Source organism: Siphateles boraxobius, unplaced genomic scaffold, assembly GCF_051911475.1.
Source record: "Siphateles boraxobius isolate OS27281-9 unplaced genomic scaffold, OSU_SipBor_1 68, whole genome shotgun sequence".
NCBI lineage: Eukaryota > Metazoa > Chordata > Actinopteri > Cypriniformes > Leuciscidae > Siphateles > Siphateles boraxobius.
Window position 1 is genome coordinate 5,790,214 of NW_027509195.1, and position 24,163 is coordinate 5,814,376.

The 24,163-nt window shown below is 36.1% G+C and overlaps 2 protein-coding genes across 2 annotated transcripts in view; one reads left to right on the top strand and one right to left on the bottom strand.

Annotated features, from left to right (window-relative positions):
* Positions 1-11: 11 nt before the first annotated feature.
* Positions 12-5,421, bottom strand: pofut1 (protein O-fucosyltransferase 1). Its single transcript, XM_077214287.1, has 7 exons — positions 5,244-5,421; positions 5,012-5,133; positions 4,352-4,534; positions 2,073-2,185; positions 1,775-1,967; positions 959-1,201; positions 12-868 (listed from the first exon to the last, which is right to left on the bottom strand). Exons 1-7 carry the CDS (start codon positions 5,380-5,382, stop codon positions 674-676), a joined length of 1,188 nt encoding a protein of 395 aa, XP_077070402.1. The 5' UTR covers positions 5,383-5,421; the 3' UTR covers positions 12-673.
* A 10,383-nt stretch (positions 5,422-15,804) lies between these two features.
* plagl2 (pleiomorphic adenoma gene-like 2) overlaps positions 15,805-24,163 on the top strand; it is a 47,862-nt gene continuing 39,503 nt past the window's right edge. Inside the window, exon 1 of the mRNA XM_077214272.1 lies at positions 15,805-16,088. The gene's annotated coding sequence lies outside the window, so the exon portion shown is untranslated. The remainder of the gene's footprint in view (positions 16,089-24,163) is intronic.

Sequence of the window (24,163 nt, forward strand, 5' to 3'; positions counted from 1 at the left end):
TGCACACAGAATACTGGTCGGTTTATTTATTTATTGATAAACTAATTTTAGGAGTGTCATCCAATAAAAAATTACCAACAATTACAAACAGTTTAAAACACTTATAAAACATTTCTGCCATTTGGTTTCACACTGAGTTTCAAAATAATTTGCATAACTTGCATTACTGTAAGACACCAGAAAGTCTGTATGACATGCATTCAATGTTTTTTTTATACATTTTCAGAAATCACTGGTGCTCTTAAATTGGCTTCAACTGAAAAGTGCAATTTCTAACCGCTTACACCCGACTAATTCTAACTAGTCTCTCGTCATAATTCCTAGACCCTAACAGGGGTCAGTTTCCATCCTCAAATTAGCCAGTCTATACATACATCCCAGTACATACATATAATCGATATGCCATGATAAATACGCACTTCTTTCTAGAAGAAATGGAGCAAGATAGTGGAGCATTTAGTTCTGGTTTGGTTGCTCACAGTTAAGGTAGTAGTGCAAAATAGGAGATATGGTGTGTCCCGAGAAATCAATAAGGAACTAACTTCCATTGTTGTCTATTAATTTAAGTACTTAACGTAAATCAAAATTTTCTTATTCAAAAACGAATGACACCTGAAACATGCAAAAAGTCAACCAGTCTTCACAGTTACAAAAACGTAACCTCTTAATTTCGTTAGAGTTCCTCTTTTGTTTTCCTTTTTCCTGGGTAGTCCATGCCAAAGAAGGATGAAGGTTTCCCATGAACATCTCTCTCCCTTTTAACAAAGGCTGAGAAGGAAGAGACACAGTTGCCGATGAAGTGATCGGCCTGGCCGAGGACATACAGGTCAACCTGAGCAGTGTCCGGCTGCAAGCTCACGACCTTCACCTGCACAAAATGTGTCAACACTATTATATTCTGTTTCCAAATCACGTTCACACATTTGTAATGTTATAATTTTAAAATGTAAAACCTCACCTTGCCCTTGAAGAGTTTCTGAATCTCTGCGGTGTGCGATTCGGAGTCGGTGGCTATGTATACTGACTGAGCACTGGTTTTCTTTACCCAGAGTTTCACAGCACGGCGGATCTCGGACAGATCCGGTAAACACATGGTCATGGTCAGCGGCAGGGCAGTTTGACGGTCGTATCCCACACACTGTGGAGACGCCATGAAGTGAGGACCAGTATCACCCGACTTCAAAAGCTTGCAGGCATTTTGCTGTGTGGAATGGTAAAAAGAATAGTTAAGAGGATATGATGTGTACCATCTGATTCAGGCCACATTAGGTCTAAAATTCTGCCCTTGGTATTGGTGATTTGGGAATCTCATAAAACCAGACACATTAATTCTGATATACTGTTGGAGAACAAATGTTATGATGTTACATAATTTACACTCTTTTTCTATAATCAATCATAGCCTGTTTATTTATATATTTGGTTGTTTTATGACATGTCAGCATCTTATTCATTTCTCATTATTGATGTAGAAAACAGTTGTGCTGCTTCATATTTTTGAAACCGTGATACATTTTTTTAGGATTATTTGATAAATAGAAAGTTCAAAAGAACAGCATTTGTTTGAAAAAGAAATCATTTGTAACATTATAAATATCTTTAAAGCATGAACTTTCAATCAATTTAATGCATCCTTGCTGTATAAAAGTATTCATTTCTTTCAAGATGACAATGAACGGTATTGTACGATGCACTTGAGATAAAAATTCTAGAAGCTTCCAGTTGGACCTGAACTTCTGAAAAACCTCTACTCACATACACACACAGAGCTTACCCAATCAGAGCCAATCCTCAGATGGATGCCCACATAGGGTCTGTTTAGCAGGGTGTTGATATGGCCTTCTCCTTCCAGTACCAGTTTATCAGACCACACCACATACTGCTGCAGTCCAATATGCTCCTCCAGTACAGGGAACTGCGCTGGGGCTCCTGGAAGAGCGAGAACTGGATGCTCCGCTGGGGGAAACCTGAAGAAATAGAAAAACACAGAGTTTGAGAGTGAGAAAAAAATAAGGTGAAGGGAGCCTGAATGCAATCATTAGATTAATGTGAGTGTTTCAGCTTAATCTTACCTCTTTATCCAGTGCGGCTGGTAGTAGGAGCTAAATGACAGACCTCCAAAAAGAATGGAACGGTCAAAATCGACTCCGATATGGTCCCAGAACGGTCCAAAAGGATTTCCATCCTGCATCAGAATCAACAGGCTGCATTACAAGTACACTGTCATGAAAATTTTTGGATTTTGGAATGAAACAACATGCGGATCTGCTAAAAATCCAACAGATGGCAGTGTTTCCATTGTATGTGGCATCATTGATCAGCCTTAAAGGGGTGGTATAATGCCCTTTTCACAAGATGGAAAATATGTCTTTGATGTCCCCAGAGTGTGTATGTGAAGTTTTAGCTCAAAATACCCCACAGATATTTTTAAATAGCATGTTAAAGTTGTCACTTTTTGAGGATGAACAAAAACGCACAGTTTTGTGTCTGTTCATTTAAATGCAAATGAGCTACTGCTTATGCACAGGGGGCGGACCAGATCTTTTTGATGAAATCTGAGTGATTTCTGTCCCTCCATAGACAGCTACACAACTTAAACTTTGAGGCTTTAAAAGGGACATATCACGAAAATCTTTTTCCGTGTTTAAGTGCTATAATCGGGTCCCCTGTGCATCTACTACCAACCCTTAAAAACGTGAAAAGTGACAACCCAGTAACTTTGTTTTGGTAAGCCTGTCTCTGCAAGCATGTAAAAAAATAAGCCGATCAGATTTCACTCCCCTTCTGACGTAGGAAGGGGATCTTATTATAATATTACCGCCCCTTAATCTGCGCGTTTCCACCAACAATTGCGTTTACGCCATTTGGTTTCGCAAGCGACAACAGTGTAACTAGTTCAAACGCAATGGCAAAAGTTCGAGCAAAGCATGCAAACTGTTCTGTCATTGGCTGCACAGATGAGCAGTCACTATTTGACAAAAATTGTCACAGCTGTCTTATAAAGACCTCATGGGAACTGTCAACTTGTGTAAAAGTTAAAAATGACAGTACATGCAAAGTCGATGAGATTAATCAATGTAACTCCACAACAACTACATCTGTGTATCCACTAACCATTCAGAAACGTCCAGGTGCAGTCGAAACGTTGAACCTCTTCCTGAGTCTCTCTGTAAGGCTGCACTGCTCCACTACGGGTTATTTCTGAGATTTGACTGAAATTCGCGTTTGTTATTGCTGGAGTATCCGAAGGATACCTCATGTAAAGGATTGGGTCTCTTCTGAACAGAGGCTGGGAGCAGCAACTCATTTGCATTTAAAGGGACACATACACAAAAATATAGCGAGTTTGGTCCCACCCAAAAAGGGGCAACTTTGACAAGCTCTAATAAAAATCTGGGGGTATTTTGAACTGAAATTTCACAGACACATTCAGGGGACACCATAGATTTATAATAAATCTTGTGAAAAGGGGCATAATGTGTCACCTTTAAAAAGTTCATAATCCCTATGAATTGAGCGGTTAAGTCCAAAATTTTCTGAAGAGACACGATCGCTTATATGATGAACAGATTGAATTTAGGCTTTTAATCACATATAAACATTCATCAACTCACACATCAGTTGTAGTAAACGAAAGCTCAAGTATGTTCGCTTGACGTGCGAGAACCAATGAGGTTCATCCTCATGTGTTACGCAGCAAGTTTGAGCTTCAGCAAGAACCAATAAGGTTCATTCTCATGTTTTATGCAGCACGGTTGAGCTTCGGCAAGTGTTTTGTTCTCGTGCGTCAAGCAGGTTCGGTTGAGCTTCTGTTTATGTTCGCTGATAAATGTTTATTTGTGAATAAAAGCCTAAATTCAATCTGTTTATCATATAACGCGATCAACTCTCTTCAGAAAATTTGGACCAATCCACTCAATTCATATGGATTAGTTTTACAATCTCTTTATGAACTTTGTGAATCATCAAAAGTGGTAGTTACGTATTTGTCAATGGAAGGACAGAAATCTCTCAGATTTCATCAAAAAGATATTCATTTGTGTTACAAAGATGAACAAAAGTCTTAAGGGTTTGGATCGACATGATAATAAATGTAATCATAATTAATGACAGAATTTTCATTTTTGGTTGAACATCCCTTTTAAATATTTTCTCATAGTGAAAGTCCAGCAAAAAGATAAAGTGTAAAGTTCCACTAAAGTGGAAGTGTAAAAGCTAGAGCAACAAATCCAACATTTTCACATCAGTAACATGTCTGCAGTCTAAAGCAGAGCATAAACTTACAGTATTTAGCATTCTAATCGCCAACAATTGTACTTCAAGCACCCTGAAGAATGAACATCCACAATACCTTCATGGGACAGCTCTTTTTGTCCAGGCTCCTGTGAGATGCGGACTCGAAGCAGTAGGCGACTCTCTGACCACTGGGCCAGTGCGTAGGAGCCAAGTGTTCCATGAAGTCCTCCAGACTCACCACACGGTGGTACTGCTTCACTGACTCCAACTGGAAAAACTCACTGTATGGGATGTGCACCTGTTTGAGAGACACAGGAGCATACCATACAATATCAATGAATTGTACTTTCCCCTTGTGCTACATTATTAGTGACAGCTGGTCATTACGTGGCTCATCATCCTCTATGTTCCTAAACTAGTAGCTAGTTGGTGATTATCCAAGATGGTCTACAGTTTGGAACTCATAATCAGATTAGACTAGTTAATAAACTGTTTTCATTAATTAAAATAAAGTTGAATCAAAATTAAATATTAATATTAGCATAAAATGAAACTTAACTAAAATTAAAATGAATATATAAAAATGAAACAAATAAGCATTAATAAATTCTACAATGGTAACATTGGTTTGAACCATATACGTTAATGACCAACTTGCAGCAGCTATAAACCAGCAACTGTGTCCCAAAACCCTACCAGCTAAAGCTAGACTTCCCAAATGTGTACAGGGATAGAAGAAATGTGCAGTCAAAATAGTGACGTGTGTTGCGTTTACGTTTTTAAAAGGGGGAGAGTGATGACGGTAAACAATCCACGGCGGAACCGCGAGTGTTCGGTTTAGCATTTTAGCAAAAGCCAGTGATCCAAGAAAATGATCCACTTGGTTTCCAAACCGACCTAAAGAGGAACACACCACAGAAATGAGTTTATTATTCCAACACAACACAGACAGATACAGGCGTTTTATATCTGTATGTGTGATTCTCGATGTATCATGCTCTCATTACCCATGCACGGGCAGTACAGAATGTATCCGTTTTCATCCCACGTCACGTCTGCAGCGTCGATAAAGCAGTTCAGAAAAAAGAATGTTACATGCAAATAAGTTACAATGAAAAGTTGCAGGTGCTTAGGTCTCGCCGCCATCGCTGATCATTTGCTATCCCACAATGCAGTGCATTGCGAGGCTAAGGTTAACTCTTCAGATCCTGGAGAGTTTTGACAAGACTAGTACAAACGTAAAAAAAACAAAAAACATTGTTTATTGGAATTGTGGTTTAATTAACACATTTTGGGGAACTTAAAGGCACTATTTACAGATTTAGCGACATTTAATAGCAATGTAAGCATAAAATAAAATGAAATGTTATTGTCAAATAATTTGTGTTTAAAAATAAATAAATAATAATTTTATATATATATATATATATATATATATATATATATATATATATATATATATATATATATATATATATATATATTTAAGAGTCAGACAGTGACTACTAAGAGTCAGACAAACTTCAGTTCAGCTCACAATGCTAATGGGAAACATAGCCCCCATTACAGTTTTGAAATATGTCTTGTTTTTATGTATTTTGTCCATACAATAAACGTTGTCAAATGTTGTCAGTTGATATTGTATTGACAAAAACAGAAGAAAGAAAATCAAACAGGTTTGGAATGACATAAAGGCAGTGGTGTAAAGTATTCGAGTAAAGTATTTGAATGGAGCATTTTTTTATTGCACTTCATCTGGTTTTTAACCAGAAAAACAATTCTTGAAAAAGACAACAATTTGTTCCGTGTCTCCCTTCTTTTCTTTTGCTTTGTCCGACTTGTACTGTTGGAGGTTTTCTTTTCAAAGCTAAGACCAACTCTGAAAGTGTTGAGTTGCTTAGATGAGCAATGAACTCTTTTATTAGCTTTGCAGAGGAAACTGATTGCTTTTTGTCAGAAGAATCTGTTATTTACTCAAAAGTGACTCACATGTAAGCCATTGATTGCACTAAATGGATGTCACATGCGAGTGTTGTAGTCAGAGTTAAACATAAAGCCTTTACTGCTACTATGCATCTCAATACATATAACTTTAAAGTGAATAAACTAACAAATATAAAAGAATAAACGTACACATTTCTCCCACGGACAATTTCACATGTAACATACACACAATGTCAAAAGACGTTGGCCTTTCAGTTCATCTTCTCATTCTGGAGTACGAATATCACTTTTAAAGAGTATTTTTGTAATTTGCACACGTTAGCAATGTTTATGGACTTGGAGATCCTTGTGAAAAAGAAGTGTACTTATGTTGAATGTAAATCTTAAAAGTGTTCAAATGAAATAAAAGGCTACTTAGAATACACTTTCATGGCTATGCTTTATAACACACTTAAATACAATTTTAAAAAGTTCACTTTTTTAACAATGTCAAAAACAGTTTTACTTTAAAGTACATTCTAAATCGTAATTTTTTAATAATATTTTTCCATACTTTAAACATACTTCTTTTGATGTGTTGACTAACATATAAAGCACATGCACGAGTACTTGATGATGATTTTAACTGTAGTGTGTTATTTGATATTACATTTAAAGTTTGTATATTTGAAATGTACTTAACTGCGACTTCAAATATCTCTTTTATTTTCTGAACAATCTGCTCTGATAACACAACTAGGGCAGCATACTTCCAGTGGAGCTCAGCTGGTGAGTGCTGGTGAAATTCAATGATCATAATGTGATATTCCATAAATGAAAAAGAGTTTATGCCTAATCCAAAGCTCTTTTATCAAAACCCGTCATTAAAAGCAACATGTGTGTGCAACATGGTCATAATCCATCCCCCCTCCACGGGAATTCACACACGCACTCCACATGGCTAAAAATGGCCCTGGCATGTACTGATTAATTTGAGTGGGTATGTACATGTGGTACTCCCATCAGATCAATAAAAAACATGTAAATCTGAAACTCACACTAATGTGCATGTCAAATAACAGTATGCACTTGGTACTGAATAATTTCACTGAGTGATGATTGCCAATCAAGTTATCATTGATGCAACATGGTCAAGCATATCAGGAGCGACTTCTGCAGGAAATATGATAATGTCCAACCGAACAGGGTCTGGTCAGTAGATCGCTATCACTGAATGACCAGTAGGGGTTTGGTGGGCAAGCCGTAAAGACCACAGGTATATGTATACCTATATATACCGCCATTCTCCTGTCATATCTCTCAGCATTTTCTGCTGCACTCTGTCAACATGTTTCTCTATTTCCTGTCAACTGCCCTCCCTCTATTACTGCTCTCTAATGACCAGGCCCATCCCCCCTCCATTGAAATGTTCACATGTGCAACAGCAGACACTGTTTTTCATTGTTAGAGATGACTGTGATGATAACAAAGCGGAGCAGGCCTGGGTTGCTCTCGCTCACTAACTGTGCAGAGTTCTGAAACTTCTTTCAGGTGAGGAAGCGAATCACATCTTCAAAAGCCACGAGATAGAGGTTAAAACAATCGCTTCTCATTCTCATTGTGTGCTCAAGCACAGCCTGCACTTAGTTCTTATGATGAGAGAGGAACAGCAACTCAGAGAGAACAAATGTTTCCTCTATGAGTATGCAAGTGCTCATCCCTTCCTGTGCATAATGTCACACTCAAAGACGTGTTAGTGACGACTTTATGGCTTTGAAACCGCAAGGGATAAATCATTTGGCACATCAAACGCTGGATCTGGATCATCGAACATCACGTTATCTGTTTCTAAAGATTAATAAGAAGGAGTGTGTGATGGGTTATGTGTGCATGCGCATGTGCATCTGCTGGGTCCACCCGAGTCTCTTATCAGTGCTGAACAGAGTCACTGCAGTGACTGTCTGACGGCTGATACTGCAGGTTGTTGCTGTTACCTTAGGGTTTACTCTATCCTACCTTCCCACACACTTCCCTCTGGCTTTCTGGTCTTCAACAAAACTCCCTTAGCAAATGCTGACACAACAAGGGAACAGCAAAATATTGTTTAATTTCTTTGTTATGTAAAGAAAATGACAACATTTAGTCATGTCTTATCTGACCCTGAAATTACTTTTTTGGTGCTACATAATGTAGTCAGCTTGATTCATTTTATTTTATTTTATTTTATTTTATTTTATTTTATTTATTTTATTTTATTTTATTTTATTTTATTTTATTTTATTTATTTTATTTTATTTTATTTTATTTTATTTTATTTTATTTTATTTTATATTATTTTATATTATTTTATTCATCAGCCCAAAATGAAAATGTATTTATCATTTACTCACCCTCAAGTCATTCCAAACTTGTATGATTTTCTTTCTTCTGCTCAACACAAAAGAAGGCATTTCTATATTTTATCCATACAATAAATAGGATCCAAAAACAGGTTATCAAATCTCCTTACAGAAGAAAGTCTATATGGAACAACAAGAAGGTGAGTAAATGAAAGTTTGGCCATAAAATTTTTTATAAAAATATTATGTCATAATTTTCATTAATAGGCGAACTTTTCCTTTAAAAGAAAATGTGCAGTTGTTACTTCTACACTGCAAAAAATTATATGATCAATAAGTTATGACAACACATATATGACATCAAAAATACATTGCTTTAAAGGGGCATTCGGCAACTCCAACTATTTCTTCGCTGATTTTCACTTTTTTTGTCGCATGTTTTGTCAACGAGTTCCCCCTACAGCTGTGAGGCGTATATTTCCCAACAATGTCGTAAAAAAAACTCACTTGCGGCACCCTCCTCTCGCTTTCTACCGCTACTCATGTGCAATTGTTATTATCGCACCCGGCCAACTTTATCGTGTGGCGCTATGTCTACCGAGGTAGGTAATACATCATACACATTGAGGGCGCCGTGTGTGTTTATGTCGAATTGCCGTAAAGCAGTTTGTGTCTCTCGCTTGTTCTCGCTTCTCACGAGACTTCCTATTTCCAACTTACCGGGACGTTAATCCTCATGTTGCAAGGTTAGTTTTCCGCCTAGGAACGTTGGGGGGAGCGGGGAAAGACATCATTCTCACCAGAACAGGTTATTAAACCATCCAAATGATTTCTAAACGGTTTTATTAAGTAGAAATAGTTGCCGAATGCCCCTTTAAACTCATCAAAATCATTTTTAGCAATTTTCAACTTTTTTGTAAGTTAAACTCATTTTAAGTCAGTTTAACATAAGTTAAGTTGAAATGACTTAAACATCCAAGGTGATTGTACTTAAAAATTTAAGGCAGCAACTTTTTTTCACAATGTAAGGTGAAGTACGAAATCTTTTTTATGTATTTTTATCTTAATATATAAAAAGAGCTAAAAGTAAGCACTTTCTAAATTGATTTACCTAAAAAAAAAAAAAAAAAAAAACCTAACTCTTGTTGAGGCTTCAACAGCAACATTATTGTCTCAAGTGTTAATTTATAGTTTTTGAGAAATTAATTTGAAACCGACCATTTTTTCATATTAAAGACTGTTATTACTTCAATAAAACCAGTTAATTTAGATATTACCACATGAAGAACATATTGTAGATTTACCAGACAATGTCTTTACAGTATTTTTCACATTCCTTTTCCTAAGAAAAGCATTAAACACATGCTTTCCCTATACATCTGAACATGCCTAATTCCATAGAAGGTGAAAAACAGTTAAAATAGTATGTCTGAATTCATAGTATTCGTAAAAATGTAGGTGAAATGTGTTCATCTGATGGACATGTTACTATCCCATGGCCATGAGGCCACAGAGGAGAAGTTGTGACTGGCAGCGCAGAGACACTATGATGTCATGAGTCATGTGACACATTATATTCTCACACCACACAGATTCATATATAGGCCTAAAACAAACTTTTTTTTTAATGGTCACAACGTTTGTTTTTCATCACATGTAGTATACCAACTCAGACATTTCAAATGCACCTTTTGTCACATTGACTGAAGTTTTGAACATTGTCATCACCCAAACCCAGTCTCTGAATGCAGAGCACCGGCTTCCGTGATCGGTGGTTTGACAGTGCGTCGAAGCTGTTTATCGCCTTCCTGAGCTAACAAAAAACAACCATCTGCTTTTAACCAAACACATAAAAAACATGCTAAAGTCCCCAATTCAACAGTATAGTGGGGGAGAAGGCAGCCAAAAAGCTGATTTTGTGCGCCAGGGACCGTTCTGGTGAGGAAATCCACTCCAGATGTGTACAAATCACCCCTTGCTTAATTGCCATTGTTGTCATAGATGTTTTTTGCAGGGCTTTGGTATAACTTGTGTAGAATGTGGAAGGATCCACTCGGTAAATGTGTTGGATTTTGTATTAACCAACTAACAGGAGTGCAGTGTCGAGAGGCAAAAATCAACAGAAGGAAAACGGGAGGAATTAGGATGACACCTAAACCTGTTAGAGGTTTGACTACCGGCTAGTTACTCATAAACAGCCACAGATGTTCCCAATGCCCTTCAAACACTTCTGTCAGGCTTTTTTTTTAGTGTGCATGTGCGTGTTTCCCCCGTTCTGTTTCCTGTCATCATGGCATTCATATAAAGAGCCAAATATTGGCTTTGTGAGTCCCATGGTTAATCAGAGAGCAATTAAGAGCTGGTCTTGCAGGAATGGAGGGTTGACTTTGCTTTGAAACTCACTCTCCCCGTGTTCCTCATAATAGGTTTTTTTACAAGCACTTTTGAGGTGGAGAGAGAGGAGAGGTTTTACTGGGCCGGCAGTGTGGTGTGTGGCGTTTCACAGAGCACTTTAAAATCGATCTGGAGCGTCTAAATGACAGACCACCACTCCACTGTAATCAACCTGAATCGAGTCCAGCCGCAAAATCCAGACAAAAACTAACATAAATAAATAAACAAGCATTTCATGAGTCCTCAGCTGGCTCTCCTTTTTAAACGGGTTTGGGTTAAGAACTAAAAGACAAAGATGTCAAAACATTCTGACCAAAATGTGTGCGGATGCTGATGTCTACAGAAGCTGTGTGTGTAGGCTTGTTTGTGTGTGAAAGAGAGAGAGAGAGAAGAGAGAGAGAGAGAGAGAGAGAGAGAGAGAGAGAGAGAGAGAGAGAGAGAGAGAGAGAGAGAGAGAGAGAGAGAGAGAGAGAGAGAGAGAGAGAGAGAGAGAGAGAGAGAGAAAAAACTTCCTAAATTAAATGAACTCTTTGATTTCTGAAAGACATCCTTCTGGACTCAATCATTTGGCTTCAGCATATTTATTTAGTGTTTTCAAACTACTATGGTGGAAGGCAAGTTAAATATTTGGTCACATCATTGTAAATATGCTGCACTTTTTAATCATTCACCACACCACATTTTAGGAAACTTACATTGTATTCTAATTAAAGCTTAGGTATGTTTCTTTTTTTCCCATGCAGCCAAATATGATCAAATAATGTCCTTAACTAATATCTCAACAATTAACTTCCTCGTAATATCAATCCCTATACTGAGGTGAATATGAATATGTCCTTGGATAAACATTCTGAATCGGTAACACTTTACAATAAGGATCTTTAGTTAACATTAGTTGAATACATTAGTTAGCATGAACTAATAACGAACTGCACGTATACAGCTTTTATTAATCTTTGTTAATATTAATTTCAACATTTACTAATACTTTATTATAATCTTGTTAACATTAGTAAATGCACTGTGAACTAACATGAACAATGAACAGCTGTATTTTTAATAAGTAACGTTAACAATGATTAATAAATATAGTAACAAATGAATTGATCATTGTTAGTTCATGTTAGTTAATGTATTAACTAATGAACCTTATTGTAAAGTGTTACTTTCTGAATCATCTCTCCATAACCTGTAAGGATATATTCCTCACTGCATATCATTCCATGATATTGGAATATCTTTGTCATTTTAATATCGCAGCTTTGTACACTTGTAAATGTGAATGTGTTTGCATGTTGTTTCCTCACTCTCCCTGAATTATACAAAGCAATCGGGACCTTCTCTGTTGCTCAGAGGAAGAGAAACAATTCTGAGGATCTTGGCTTTAATGTTTCAATTTTGTTAGGTTTAATAATGCATCATTATTACTGTATGATAGGTTAATGATACATAAATGTTATTCATGTGTTTGTTTGTTTTTTCTAGCCCGCTGTTAATAAAGTTAACTTTCTATTTATTTATTCCTTCATGAACTGATGTAGAGATTTGTATAAACTACAGCTGCTCTCAGCTCTCTCACTCAACAGCCGCCTCTCACCTTGACTTTACGGCGTGTGAAGTTTACCTGACCTTCTCTTCAAATCCTTCTGTCGCCTCTGACCGCTGGACTGAGTGCAGTGAAGGTTCAGATATACTCTACTGTTGCCTGAAAACACAGTATCTCACTGAAATATGAATATTTTGGTAGAACCAAGAATCATAACAATGATACTTTAAAAAAAGAAACACCTGTTCTAAACCAGCTGTTTTAAAGCAATATAGCCTACAATTACCTACTAACATTTAGTCAGTTCATCCTCAATCAAATTCTTAAAAAAATAAAAATAAAAAAAATAAAAATTGGCCACAGCACATTTGAATGATTTTAATGCCCTTCGCATTGAGCACATTTAAGAGAGTTTATTCAATAACGCAATCTAATTCTGTATAATAGCTGTAATACCTGTATTTGTTCTTGCTATTTAAATAGTTCTTTACTTTAAAAAAAATCTGATGGCCATGTTACACAAGCATCTGATCTTCAGCAATAGCATCTTTAAACTTTTAGGAAAATAAAATAGGTGCAAGGAGTTCATCACTTGCTGTTTGATCAATGAGTAATTTGGGGTTCTTTCTGTGTCTTTTTTAATTGTTTAAAAGCCCCAGTTCCTAACCTTTAATCATCTCATACCACATATAATTTACAGTCATTTGGGTTTCCCCTTTTGATCTTTTTTTTCCTTGACTGAACACATAACATCTTTTAAAATATGACTTGATCTAATTAGTCTACATTTAATGTGGTGTACAAACTCTTACAAGTTTGTTATTCCTTTGCATTGGTTGTAAATGATGCTGTAGCCTTCCTCACTGTGTAAAAAAGTGCGTTATGTGGTAACATCTAAATAAATTAGTGTCATTTAATTAAAATATATGATTTAATATGATTTAACCAGATTAGTCAAGGTTAAGTGTCAGATTTTCACTTTTGATTGTTCAGATTAAATGAAATCCATGATCTTTTGCTTTTCATGTTCTTCTCAACCGATTGTTAGACGTGGAGAATCTTTTAACGGAAATTTTTTTTAATCCTTTTTGACAAGTAGCGTACCAAGTTTTCTGTTTATATATATAAAGCCTATAGCATTTTTTTTTGTCAGGGAAAGGGCTAGAAAAACAGTGTTTCCATACCGATATTCAAGAATCAAAGAATAACCCAGCTATTTAATGATATTTATATAAGTCAAGGATACGCGTGAATTAAAAGGAAAGGGCTAAGAAATCCAGCATAAATATTTTGCAAGCAATTCAGATGTGCATATTCTTAACCTTAACATCTCTTGATCTTCAACTGCAATGTCTCGAACTTCCAACTCACCAAACCCGCAACAATTCCGTTTCAAAACTAACTGATATTATCACTCCAAATTATCATTCAATATCCAAACATTTTCTGTGTATATTTTTTGAGCAGTTTAACAACAAATCTCATGAATTCACATTCAGCAAAAAAAAGTACGGAGACCCTCGTGAAACCTAATTTCACTCAGGTGCTAGAAACGCTCCTGGAGGTTTTTCTTCTTTTCTTCTTCTTTTTTTAACGTAAAAACTCGGAAAGGTTTCGCCCCTTTGCATTGAGCATGTTAAGGAGGCGTATTGAAGACCCCTGCTCCCCCACCCCCTACACACACACACACACACACACACACACACACACACACACACACACACACACACACCCGCTGGGCGGAGGGGGTTGGGGTGGTGAGGAAACGGGCTGGTTTGCCCTGGAAGTGATTCTTCCCTCAAAACACAAGGTGAAACGGGAGCATCGGAAACTACACGTGGGACCTGCCCTCTTCATCCTTCATTAAATCAAACATTCTCTTCAGGCTACAACCACACATATTTAATCACTCAAGCAGTATCTAATGTTACCCGATGTAAATAGCTACTTGATTCATTATCTAAAGAGAAGTTATTTTGTTCAATAATCATTTGAGAATTGAATCTGACCAGATTTAGAGTGAGAAAAAATTCAACAGGACACTCCAGACATTTCAAGTCCAAAGTCCAAAGTTTGTTTGAATGACCATGTTTATGCCTGATGCCTTGATTTCTATTTGAAATGTAATTAAATTATACAGAATCATTTTCCATGCCTTCCCCATGTAGGCTGATAAGCATCCTCTCAATGCTTTTGTTTGATTAAATACTTTTTTTGTTGTTGCTTATATTAAATTGTTCTCCATAAGATCTGATGGTCACTGCAACACAAACATCTGGTCTTTTTTTTTTTTAGGAAAATAAAAAAGATGGATACTTTTTAATGTCAGGCCAGAAAACCTCAACAGGACGGTGTTAGAGGATTCGAAGATCATCCAAAGTTGTAAATAAAGGTGACCTTTTGTGGTTCAACTGTGGTTGATTTCTAATTGATTTCATTTTTTTAACAGTGAGTCCAATGCTCATTTTAAGTTTATTTTATATTTGCAAAACATGCACAATATAGCCTAAATAAGAGCAATACTTCAGTAAACCTCCTATAAAATAAAACAAATAGTTTCCTATTTGTACAAATTATACACTGTAAAATGTTTCCTCCATTTAACTTACCACAAATAATTTATGTCGTTTCTCACTAGGGTACGTTTTTAAGGTGTAAATACACACACACACACACACACACACACACACACACACACACACACACACACACACACACACACACACACACACACACACACACGCACATACATACATACATATAATGTAATCTGAAAGTGCAATAAACTTACACTGCAAAATAATTGTTGGTTTAACTTAAAAAAGCAAGTAACCTGGTTGCCTGAAATTTTTGAGTACATTGAAATAAAGAATTTGAGTTAACACAATGAAGGTTTATCTAGGTTGATTTGACAAAAGAAAAAAAATCTTGTGATAACAACTCATGAAATTAATTTTTTTGCAGTGTACCACATTTTACTTTGATTTTATTTACATACAATGTTTAAAAGTTGAAATTATTTACTGAAATCCAATCAAAATTTAGAAAAGCATAAAAAAACCCTCCAAATCATTATACTTCCTCCATACTTATGTCAACACGTTAAATTAATCGTTTAATTCAGCTTTTATTACTTAATGACTACTGCTTAAATGTACCTATCAAAAGATTAACGATAAAAGTTTGTATTACATTACAAAACATCGTGGCGTCCTGTATAAAATAAAGAGCTTGTGTTGACTTAGTCACCTTGCATTAAACATGCCAGGATTAAATAATTTAAAAACGCTATCGGCTGTCTCAATCCTTTTACCTTCGATATACAGCGATTCAGTGATGAGACCCATCTGTCCCACCGCTATCCACCATTAATCATAACGGTGTGTAAACTACAACCCCAAAAAAACACAACACGCACACACGCACGCGCGCGCACAACAGTTTACCAGCCCCTGTGAAAAGTTTGTGAAAGTGGCCTGACGTCACACTCCCACAATGCTCGCGCGCCCCATAACTCTGCTGCTGCAGCCTGAGGAGCGCGAGACACTCAGGCCCCGAAAAAAGAAAAATTAGAGAAAAAAATTGGAAAAAATAATAAAACAACAGATCAAGAGGAGAAAGACCGGGAACGGTGGCGTGTGGCTCCCACGGTAGGTTTGCGCTTAGTCGGTGCTGGAATGTGACGGCGGTTCCTTGTGAAATTGACTAATGCGGCGCTGGAAAGTTTTTGGTGGCAACTGCTCGTTTTTTTTTCTGCAAGTCCTCATAATGTAGCTGCACGGTCTGATGTGTGCATGTTTTTTTAATGAGATCCCGATAATTAATACAGCTCGTTCGGCGCTGATCGATATGGCATATGATACAAGAGTGCTTCATAGTAATAACACCCTTGATATTTTCTCCCGAGCCGACGTCATTTATTTTTGGCTTATTTTTGTAAAACATTGTTGAGGCTCCGGGTATTTAATTTTTAATTGCACGTTCGATCGCGCTTCGCAAACTTCATCGATAAATACAGTGCGGATGGAATTTGTTTACAAACCGATACATTTGAGATTGATCGATTATCGGTTTGGCTGTGTCTGTTGATGTTCAGTGTGACTTTGGAGTGAATAGCTGAATTTTAAGTAATTTCTGAATATTTATGCCTGTGCTGGTTGACACACACGAGTTGAAGCACCGTTCCTGTTTAGTTTCAAACATTAAGTTTATACAAACGCGTCTGTCTATTAATAGTTCACTCCTTGATATGAGAAAATCTCTCTAGGATGTAAATAATATACAACTATTTTGTGTCTGGTTTGTCTTGTACTGTTGCTCTCCCTCCATGCTGCTATGGCTTATCTGCTGTTCGTCATTTGTTTGCTACAGATCGGATGTTCCTGGGCGGATTGTGACTTTTGTATAATGTTTGTTTGTGTGCTCCTATGAAGAGGTACTTAACAAACAAGAGTGACAAGCGGTGTCTTTGAGGTGTGGGGAGCCTCTATTAATGTTCATTTACATATTGCTGTGAATTGTGGTCATATGTGTGCCACATTTTTAAGGATCTTTCTGCTAAGAAATAATCCCAGTGTGTGTGTGTTCAACTGTGAGGCGTCAGTGAACTTTGTTTACACTGTAAACAAATTTAACCCACCAAATTGAAAACATAAGTTTGCGTTCTGCATTCATTTCGTAATTAAAATCAAAGCGTGCCACTTGCAGCGATGAGTTTATTATACGTTTCTAACCATTTAATTTAGTCATTGGAGAAGGAAATCTGAAATTCAGCATAAATGGCATGTATAATTTTAACAAGTTCATTGATGGACAAAACTATGTGTTGTTAGAATGATGAATGCATGTTTACAGTGTTGTGAGCTCACTGAAATGTTTCAAGGGATACAATTGAAAGTTTTGACCTTTGGTTGCAAATGTTTATAAAATCTACTAATCAATCATCTGTAAAGATCATTGTAACACTATTCACATGTACAAAACACCTGTAGCTGTGACATCTTTCTCATCTTTCTTTTAAAATGTAACCCCACTATAAAGTTTAATTGCTGCTTTAAAGTTGGTGGCAAAGTTACAATCTGCAATTTTTTGGCCATTTTGAATATTGTTACCAATAACGAAAATGAATTTGAAACACTGAAAATGTATGAAATTAAGGGGGGAAATTTTGCAGAAATACTTCTGACTAGTTTAATAATTACACGTTGTTTGGTCACACTTTAGATTAGGGTCCACTTCTCAAAATTAACTATTAACTATAACTTTTGCCTCAATAAACTCCCAATAACTGCTTATTAATAGCTAGTAAGGTAGTTGTTAAATTTAGGCATTGGGTAGGATTAAGGGATGTAGAATATGGTCATGCAGAATAAACCATTAATATGTGATTTATAAGTGCTAATAGACAGCCAGTAATATGCATGCTAACAAGCATCTAGTTAATAGTGAGAATTGGCCCCTAAACTGAAGTGCTAACCGCTTTTTGCATTGCATTGCAGAGAGCTCTTTGAAGTGATTTGTAAGGGACAGAAATTGCAATCAAAGTTCATTTGTCATTGCTTTTGTATGAGCATAACTGCGACCAATCTTTAATTCACCAGTCAAAGTAGTTTGCAGCACTATATCCACATGCTCAAACACCTGTAGCTGTTTGACATCTCTTTCTCAAATAGATGCGTTGATGGTTAAAACCTGTATTATTGAGTAAAAGTTTCTATTTGCCTTTGCTTTTTTATATCTCTTGCACTTGTCTGTGTTGCCGTGTGCGTTGAAACGCTGAATCTAAATGAAACATTTGACTTAAGCTGTGTGAAAAGAGCTTGTAAATGTCTTTCTAACAGTGATTGATAAAGAACAGGTTGTGACGAGCTCTTGTTTGGTGGTTGTGCTCCATTATGGCTCTACTTCCACTGCCTCGAGCTTCATAATAAGGAAATGGAAGTGAGATTGTCACGAGACAGTGCTTTTTTGCATGTTGTAACGCATATTTTGATGTGTGAGACCATTTAGTTTTTCAGCAATGCCTCTGGTTAGAAGGATATTTTGCTTCAGAGGATCTTTACAGTGGTTTGACCGATTAAAGCTAATTTATTTTTATGTCAAAAGTGTTTTGCGTGTTAATAATTTAGGGAGAATTGGGAAATGGACTTAAATATTTCTTGAAAATAGTTCTGGTTCTTGTTCCAAGTTGAGCACATCCTTCAACACGAGTTATTTATTTCAAAGGTTTTCCTCGACATGTGCTGTCTTTTAAGATAACTGCTTTTTTTCTCTGCTTTGAGAGATGCAGATGTTTTGGTGCGTTAAACAAACGTCTCAGCAGTTTATTTTTCGTATTCCTGCTCATGGGTTCTCTAAAAAGGCGTCTTACATGCTTGATTCAGTGTGTGAGTTAGAGAGAGAGAGAGAGCATGTGCATCAAGGGGGGGGTTCTCCTCTGAAAACATCCCACAATTCCTTGCTCCTCGGTGGGTAACAGGCTGATTATCATGAGAAAGCACATCAGAGGGGTTAATAGGTAGGACAGGCTTTGGAGAGCACAAACGCTACTTAATACCCAGTGTAGAATGGGGATCAGCCCTCATCTGAGTCCTTATATCCTCCACTTATAGCAGTGAGGAGTGAACGGGGACGATGCTGTGCCTGAAATTTGTCCCAAGTTACTGTGATACAGCTATTTATTTTGCATTATGATTTAAGTGTTGCGTGACAATAATATGGGCTTGTGGATCAGCCGATGAGTTTGATTGTATTCGCAGTCGTGAGGATAAAATGTCTGTTTGTTTTTTGGCTCAATCGAGGTCTGAAATTGGCACCGGGGAGTGTTTATGTGGGCAGAATGAACAGTAGCTGACCTGGTCACTCAGTCGCCCCATAAAAAAGGGAGGATAGATAGAGAGAGATAAAATCAGGCCAAGTTCATGAGGGCATTATAACTCCGGCGAGCGTCTCAACACACCAGATTTGACTCTTATCAGAAGATGATTCATGTCAGAACTGTCAGAAAGACCAAAAACAAATGTTTTTCATCTGTAGACTTGTATGACTGTACAAATGTAATTAGAAGAGTGTTTTTTTAGGGTTACCTAACAAAGATTATTAAATACAAAAAAAATGAAAGGTAAAAACAGTAGATTGCATGTTAAATGTGTATTACAGATATTATTTAATGCATGTAGAAATTAACCGGGTTACACTTTATTGTAAGGTGTCCATGTTACAATGTAGTTACACTTGTAAGTACTAATAATTAATAATAATTATTAACTACATGTACTTAGGGTTACTATAGGGTTAGGATTAGGTTTAGGGTAAGTTCCATGTAAAGAACCAGAATTTATAGTAATTACTATATGTAACATGACGTGTAACAAAGAAACTGTAAAATAATGTGATACTATGAACTGAATATTTTGTTAATTTTGCTTTTAATGTTTGTGAAAACTTTTTTGTAAGTGTTAAAAGTTGTAATTTATTTTTCATCACAAAAAGAAACCATTCGAATACTCTTTTTCAAATATAATATTTTAAACTTAGCAGATATGGTTAACTTATAGTTAAAGTTTTATGAATATTTCATCAAAGAACCAAATAATTAAGATTGATAATAATAACAATAATAATGTGAAGCCAATGACAAACGTTGTGCTCTTACACAAAGATTTTGGTCTTATAAAGTCAAATATGTTGATTACATTTAAACATTCCAAGAAACTGATTTGGATGTGTTTGGATTTTACAGTTAACCTTAAAAAATGTGAACTAAACTAATAATAACCTAAATCTAACCTAAAATATATGACAAAATTCTTTAATGTGTACAAAGTTTTTTAAAATAAACATTTTAACTGTCAAATTAGGTAGAGGTCACATGGCTCCTAAACGTTACTTAGTTTTGGTTTTACAGTGTGGAAATTTCTAAATATAATTGTTTATTATGAATTTCTTAGTAAAAAAAACAAACTTATTTTATGTATTTTACTCAACTGAACACATTACTTAAACATTTCCTGAAGTGTTTATTTTCAGTTCCATCACCAATAAGCTTTAAATGAAGAAGATAAAAAAAGAAAGAAAAATGTATAATTCTAACAAATAATTGTTATAGCAGATCTAAACCGTTTTGAGTAGAGAATGTCGTTCAGAAGGGGTGTAAAAACAATTACAGCCATCGCAAATCCAAACCCATTAATTGGAGGAGAAAGCTTCATCAAGTGAACCGAACAAAGAGTAATAGAAAAGAAACCCACACATAAACAGTACATGTGTAAATACACACTAATGTTCTTGACAGATTTGCAAAACAAGTCCAAACACAAAGTACACACGCCACACACCACAACCAAGTTGCACACGCACAAGAAAAGAGTTTCTTTTTTCCCTTCGCTGGTACGCATTCTGACTGCACTTGCAGTATGCGGCGCCTTTAGATAGTAAGAAGACGCTAGATGTTTGAAACGCATAGCGCCGCTGTACATGAGCAAAGCTGTGCTTTTGAAAGCAGTCAGCCAGGTGTGGCTTTTCAAGGCCCAAGTCTATCCATCACTGAACACCACTTATGCTGCAACCCCTCCTTCTCTTCCTTCAGATCCCCCTCGTCCATTTTTCCACCCCAAAGATGGGTCTTCTTCCCCTCCGAGCTTCTTTCTCACTCGTTTACTGTCTCTCTGCTATCTTTGTTGTGAATTTATTGTCTTTCTTAAGTAAATGTACAGAGCAGTAAATTCTTAACGTCTTTTAATACAATTCCCTCACTGAAACACAGTGTTAGGAAAGATGTTATAATGGGTTCTGAAAGTTTTCTTAGAAATAGTGAAAATACTGCCATTCAATGTTTAAATTATGTTGGAAGCTCTCTAGAAACGAACCCTCTCTGGGAATCTGTAATTATTACATTCAAGCATATTTCTACCTGATCTAATCTTAAAACTTGTTTTTGTTGGTGTAACCTAATGCATTTAGCTTCTGTAATGTTAAATACTATTTTAGACTTGAATAAAATTTGATAATTTAGGTATTACTACATGAAAAACTTTTTTTCCCCTGGTCCACCTTATGAATGACAAGCACAGAGTTTGATCAGACTTGGATCAAAAAATCTGTCAAAATTTGGATGAGAAAATGATTGACAGTAATAAAAAATATTTTTTTGTTATGAGATCGAATAGTATGCAAGCACTCATTTACCAGGAAGGTTCAGAGGAAGGAAGGTCTCTTTTGCCTCCCTTGAGCTTGTTGTGTTCTCATTGAGATTGTGAGGAGGGAGTGGTGAATTACAGACATAAAAACACTTGAGAAGAGGCTGTGATTGGATGTTCACACTGCCAATTTGATAATGCACAACAATTGACATGAATGACCATCCACTTGGACGACATCACTTTTTTACTAACATCTCAAACCACAAATAAAAATTAACATGATATTATGTTCCATCAGTATAAAATAACATATTCCATTATAGCATATAAAATAGCACATCATTATTTGTAGTCTTCAGCATAATGCTGTTTACTTCTCTATGAACTGTTCTTGGTTACTGAGAATATGAGAATTCTTTGTATGACACTAAAAAGCTGATATCAAATGTAATTCTGTACCGTAAAGTGAGGCCATGGATTTGACAGCTATATTAAAACTATATAATAGTTATAACACTGTAAAAAAAAAAAAGATCTATTTTCATGATTTGTTATCACAACATTTTTTTCTTTTGTCAAATCAACTTAGATTACACAAGTGGTTCAGATAACATAATATTTTGAGTTTCTGTTGATTAAACCAATCTCCATTATATTAACTCAATTTTCTTTATTTTAATGAACTTAAAATTGTAAGGCAACCCAGGGTACTTACTTTTAAAAAAAAAGGTAAACCAACAATATTTTTTTACAGTGTGTGAGAAAACAATTCCTCAAAAACAGTCATTTGGAAAGGATGTGAAATTAGATGATAAATTTTGAAAATGTTGTGTACCTCATATGCCTACCACATTGCTCTCAGATATATTCTACGAAGAATATAGAAGACCTTGAGTGTGATTAGATGACTCAGTCCTAGGAAAAAGAAAGCTGGATGATGAGGGAGAGAGTCACTGAAGAGGGCTCGAGAAAAACATGTATGATTCATGTAGTCCTTTGAGCTGCATCATGCAAATAATTAAAGCAGTGAAAGAAACGGCTTGGATGTGTTTAGTTGTTTATTGATGTACAGATTGGCCTGTTTAAGATGTGTGCTGGTCATTCAGGGAAATGTTGGATTCTTCTGTTCACCGGTAGATTCTGCTAGTGAAGAAGGGAAAAACAAAAAGTTGTGCATATGATTGATTGTTAATCATACAGACATGTATTAAAATGAAATTGAATGGCTATCAAACAAACATTTGCAGAAAGCTGGTGTGTTACACCAAAACTTGCAGTGTTTTTTAAGACCTGTTCACACCAAGGATGATAACTATAACAAAAAGGAAAAAGAAGTAGTTCTAAAAATCGTTCTAAATATAAAAGAGTAGAAAAGTTCACTTCACAACGATAACGGCACAAGAGATCGTTGGAGTCACTTTCTGAACAACCTTTTCCATTTGATGAACGATAAAACGTTGACAGCCAATCAGAATCCATTCCGCTTTAGCAAGCATTTAAAGAGGCAGATGACAAAACATCAGCGCATGGTTAATAAAAACAAAGTTATAGTCCGCTGGCATGGACGTTAATATCGTTATTTTTTTAGTTATCAGTCGTGGTCTGGACTTGACTTTTTTCACCTTTACTATGCATTAGTCAGAATAGCAAAAATAAAAACTAATTATTTACACATTCTGTATATGAGAAAGTTTATGAAAGGAAAAAGCTTTAAAGTTGTGCCTTATGTCTTGAGAAAACTATTAAGCTACAAACTGCATACATTATATAGCTTTACTTAATATAGGATATGTTTAATACTATTATTAGGGGTTAGATGGATCAAAACCAGGTTCGGCACGCATATGATTCCCGGATTAATTGCAAAGTTTAACCATCATAGATTGAAAGTTTATCATTTGCATGTTTTTTCTTGCCAATTTACACATTTAAGCGATTTTAAAGGGGTCATATAATGGTACATGCACTTTTTGCCAAAAGTTGATTGTACTGAAATGTGTGTTGGCAGTGCCTATACACAACCATCATATAATGATAAACATCTATCCAGTGTTTTTGTTTTAATCTCCTTATATGTTTTCCCCTGCCTCAAATTGAGCCGTTCGATTTTGTGACGTCACTAAATCGGACGCCCCTCCCACGAATGTTGATTGACAGCAGCGTTTCAACAGATCCCTGCCTAGAGCGAGCTTTCAGTCATCATAGTCCGTCATTGTTGATACGCTGGAGAAGAATGGTGTCTAAGCGATTGTGGTGTTCTGTTCTTGGTTGTAATAACGAACACAATAATTTTGATGTTCCTAAATCCGAACCACTGAAGACACAGTGGCTGAGTTTTGTTTTCGAAGGGAATATTCCCCACGAGCAATGTCAACGCTTTCATGTTTGCGCGATTCGCAAATCTTTTCTCACCAGCCTGCTTTATTAACGATGGAAGTAACTTATAAAGCTGATTTTGATAAGAAGTTGCTCCTGAAAAAAGAATCGTTACCAACTTTTATGTCTCCCTGCTGAGCCTCCAGAAAAAGTAAGTGTAAAATTGTATTAACCTTTATATTAATCTTTGCAAATCGCTTCACGATGAA

Coding starts and splice junctions, on each gene's coding strand:
- pofut1 (XM_077214287.1), bottom strand. CDS start 5,382: ATGGCGGCGAGACCTAAGCACCTGCAACTTTTCATTGTAACTTATTTG. Junction 2,186..4,351: donor AAAAGAGCTGTCCCATGAAG/GTATTGTGGATG, acceptor ATTCTGATGCAG/GATGGAAATCCTTTTGGACC. Junction 869..958: donor AGAAACTCTTCAAGGGCAAG/GTGAGGTTTTAC, acceptor CATTTTGTGCAG/GTGAAGGTCGTGAGCTTGCA.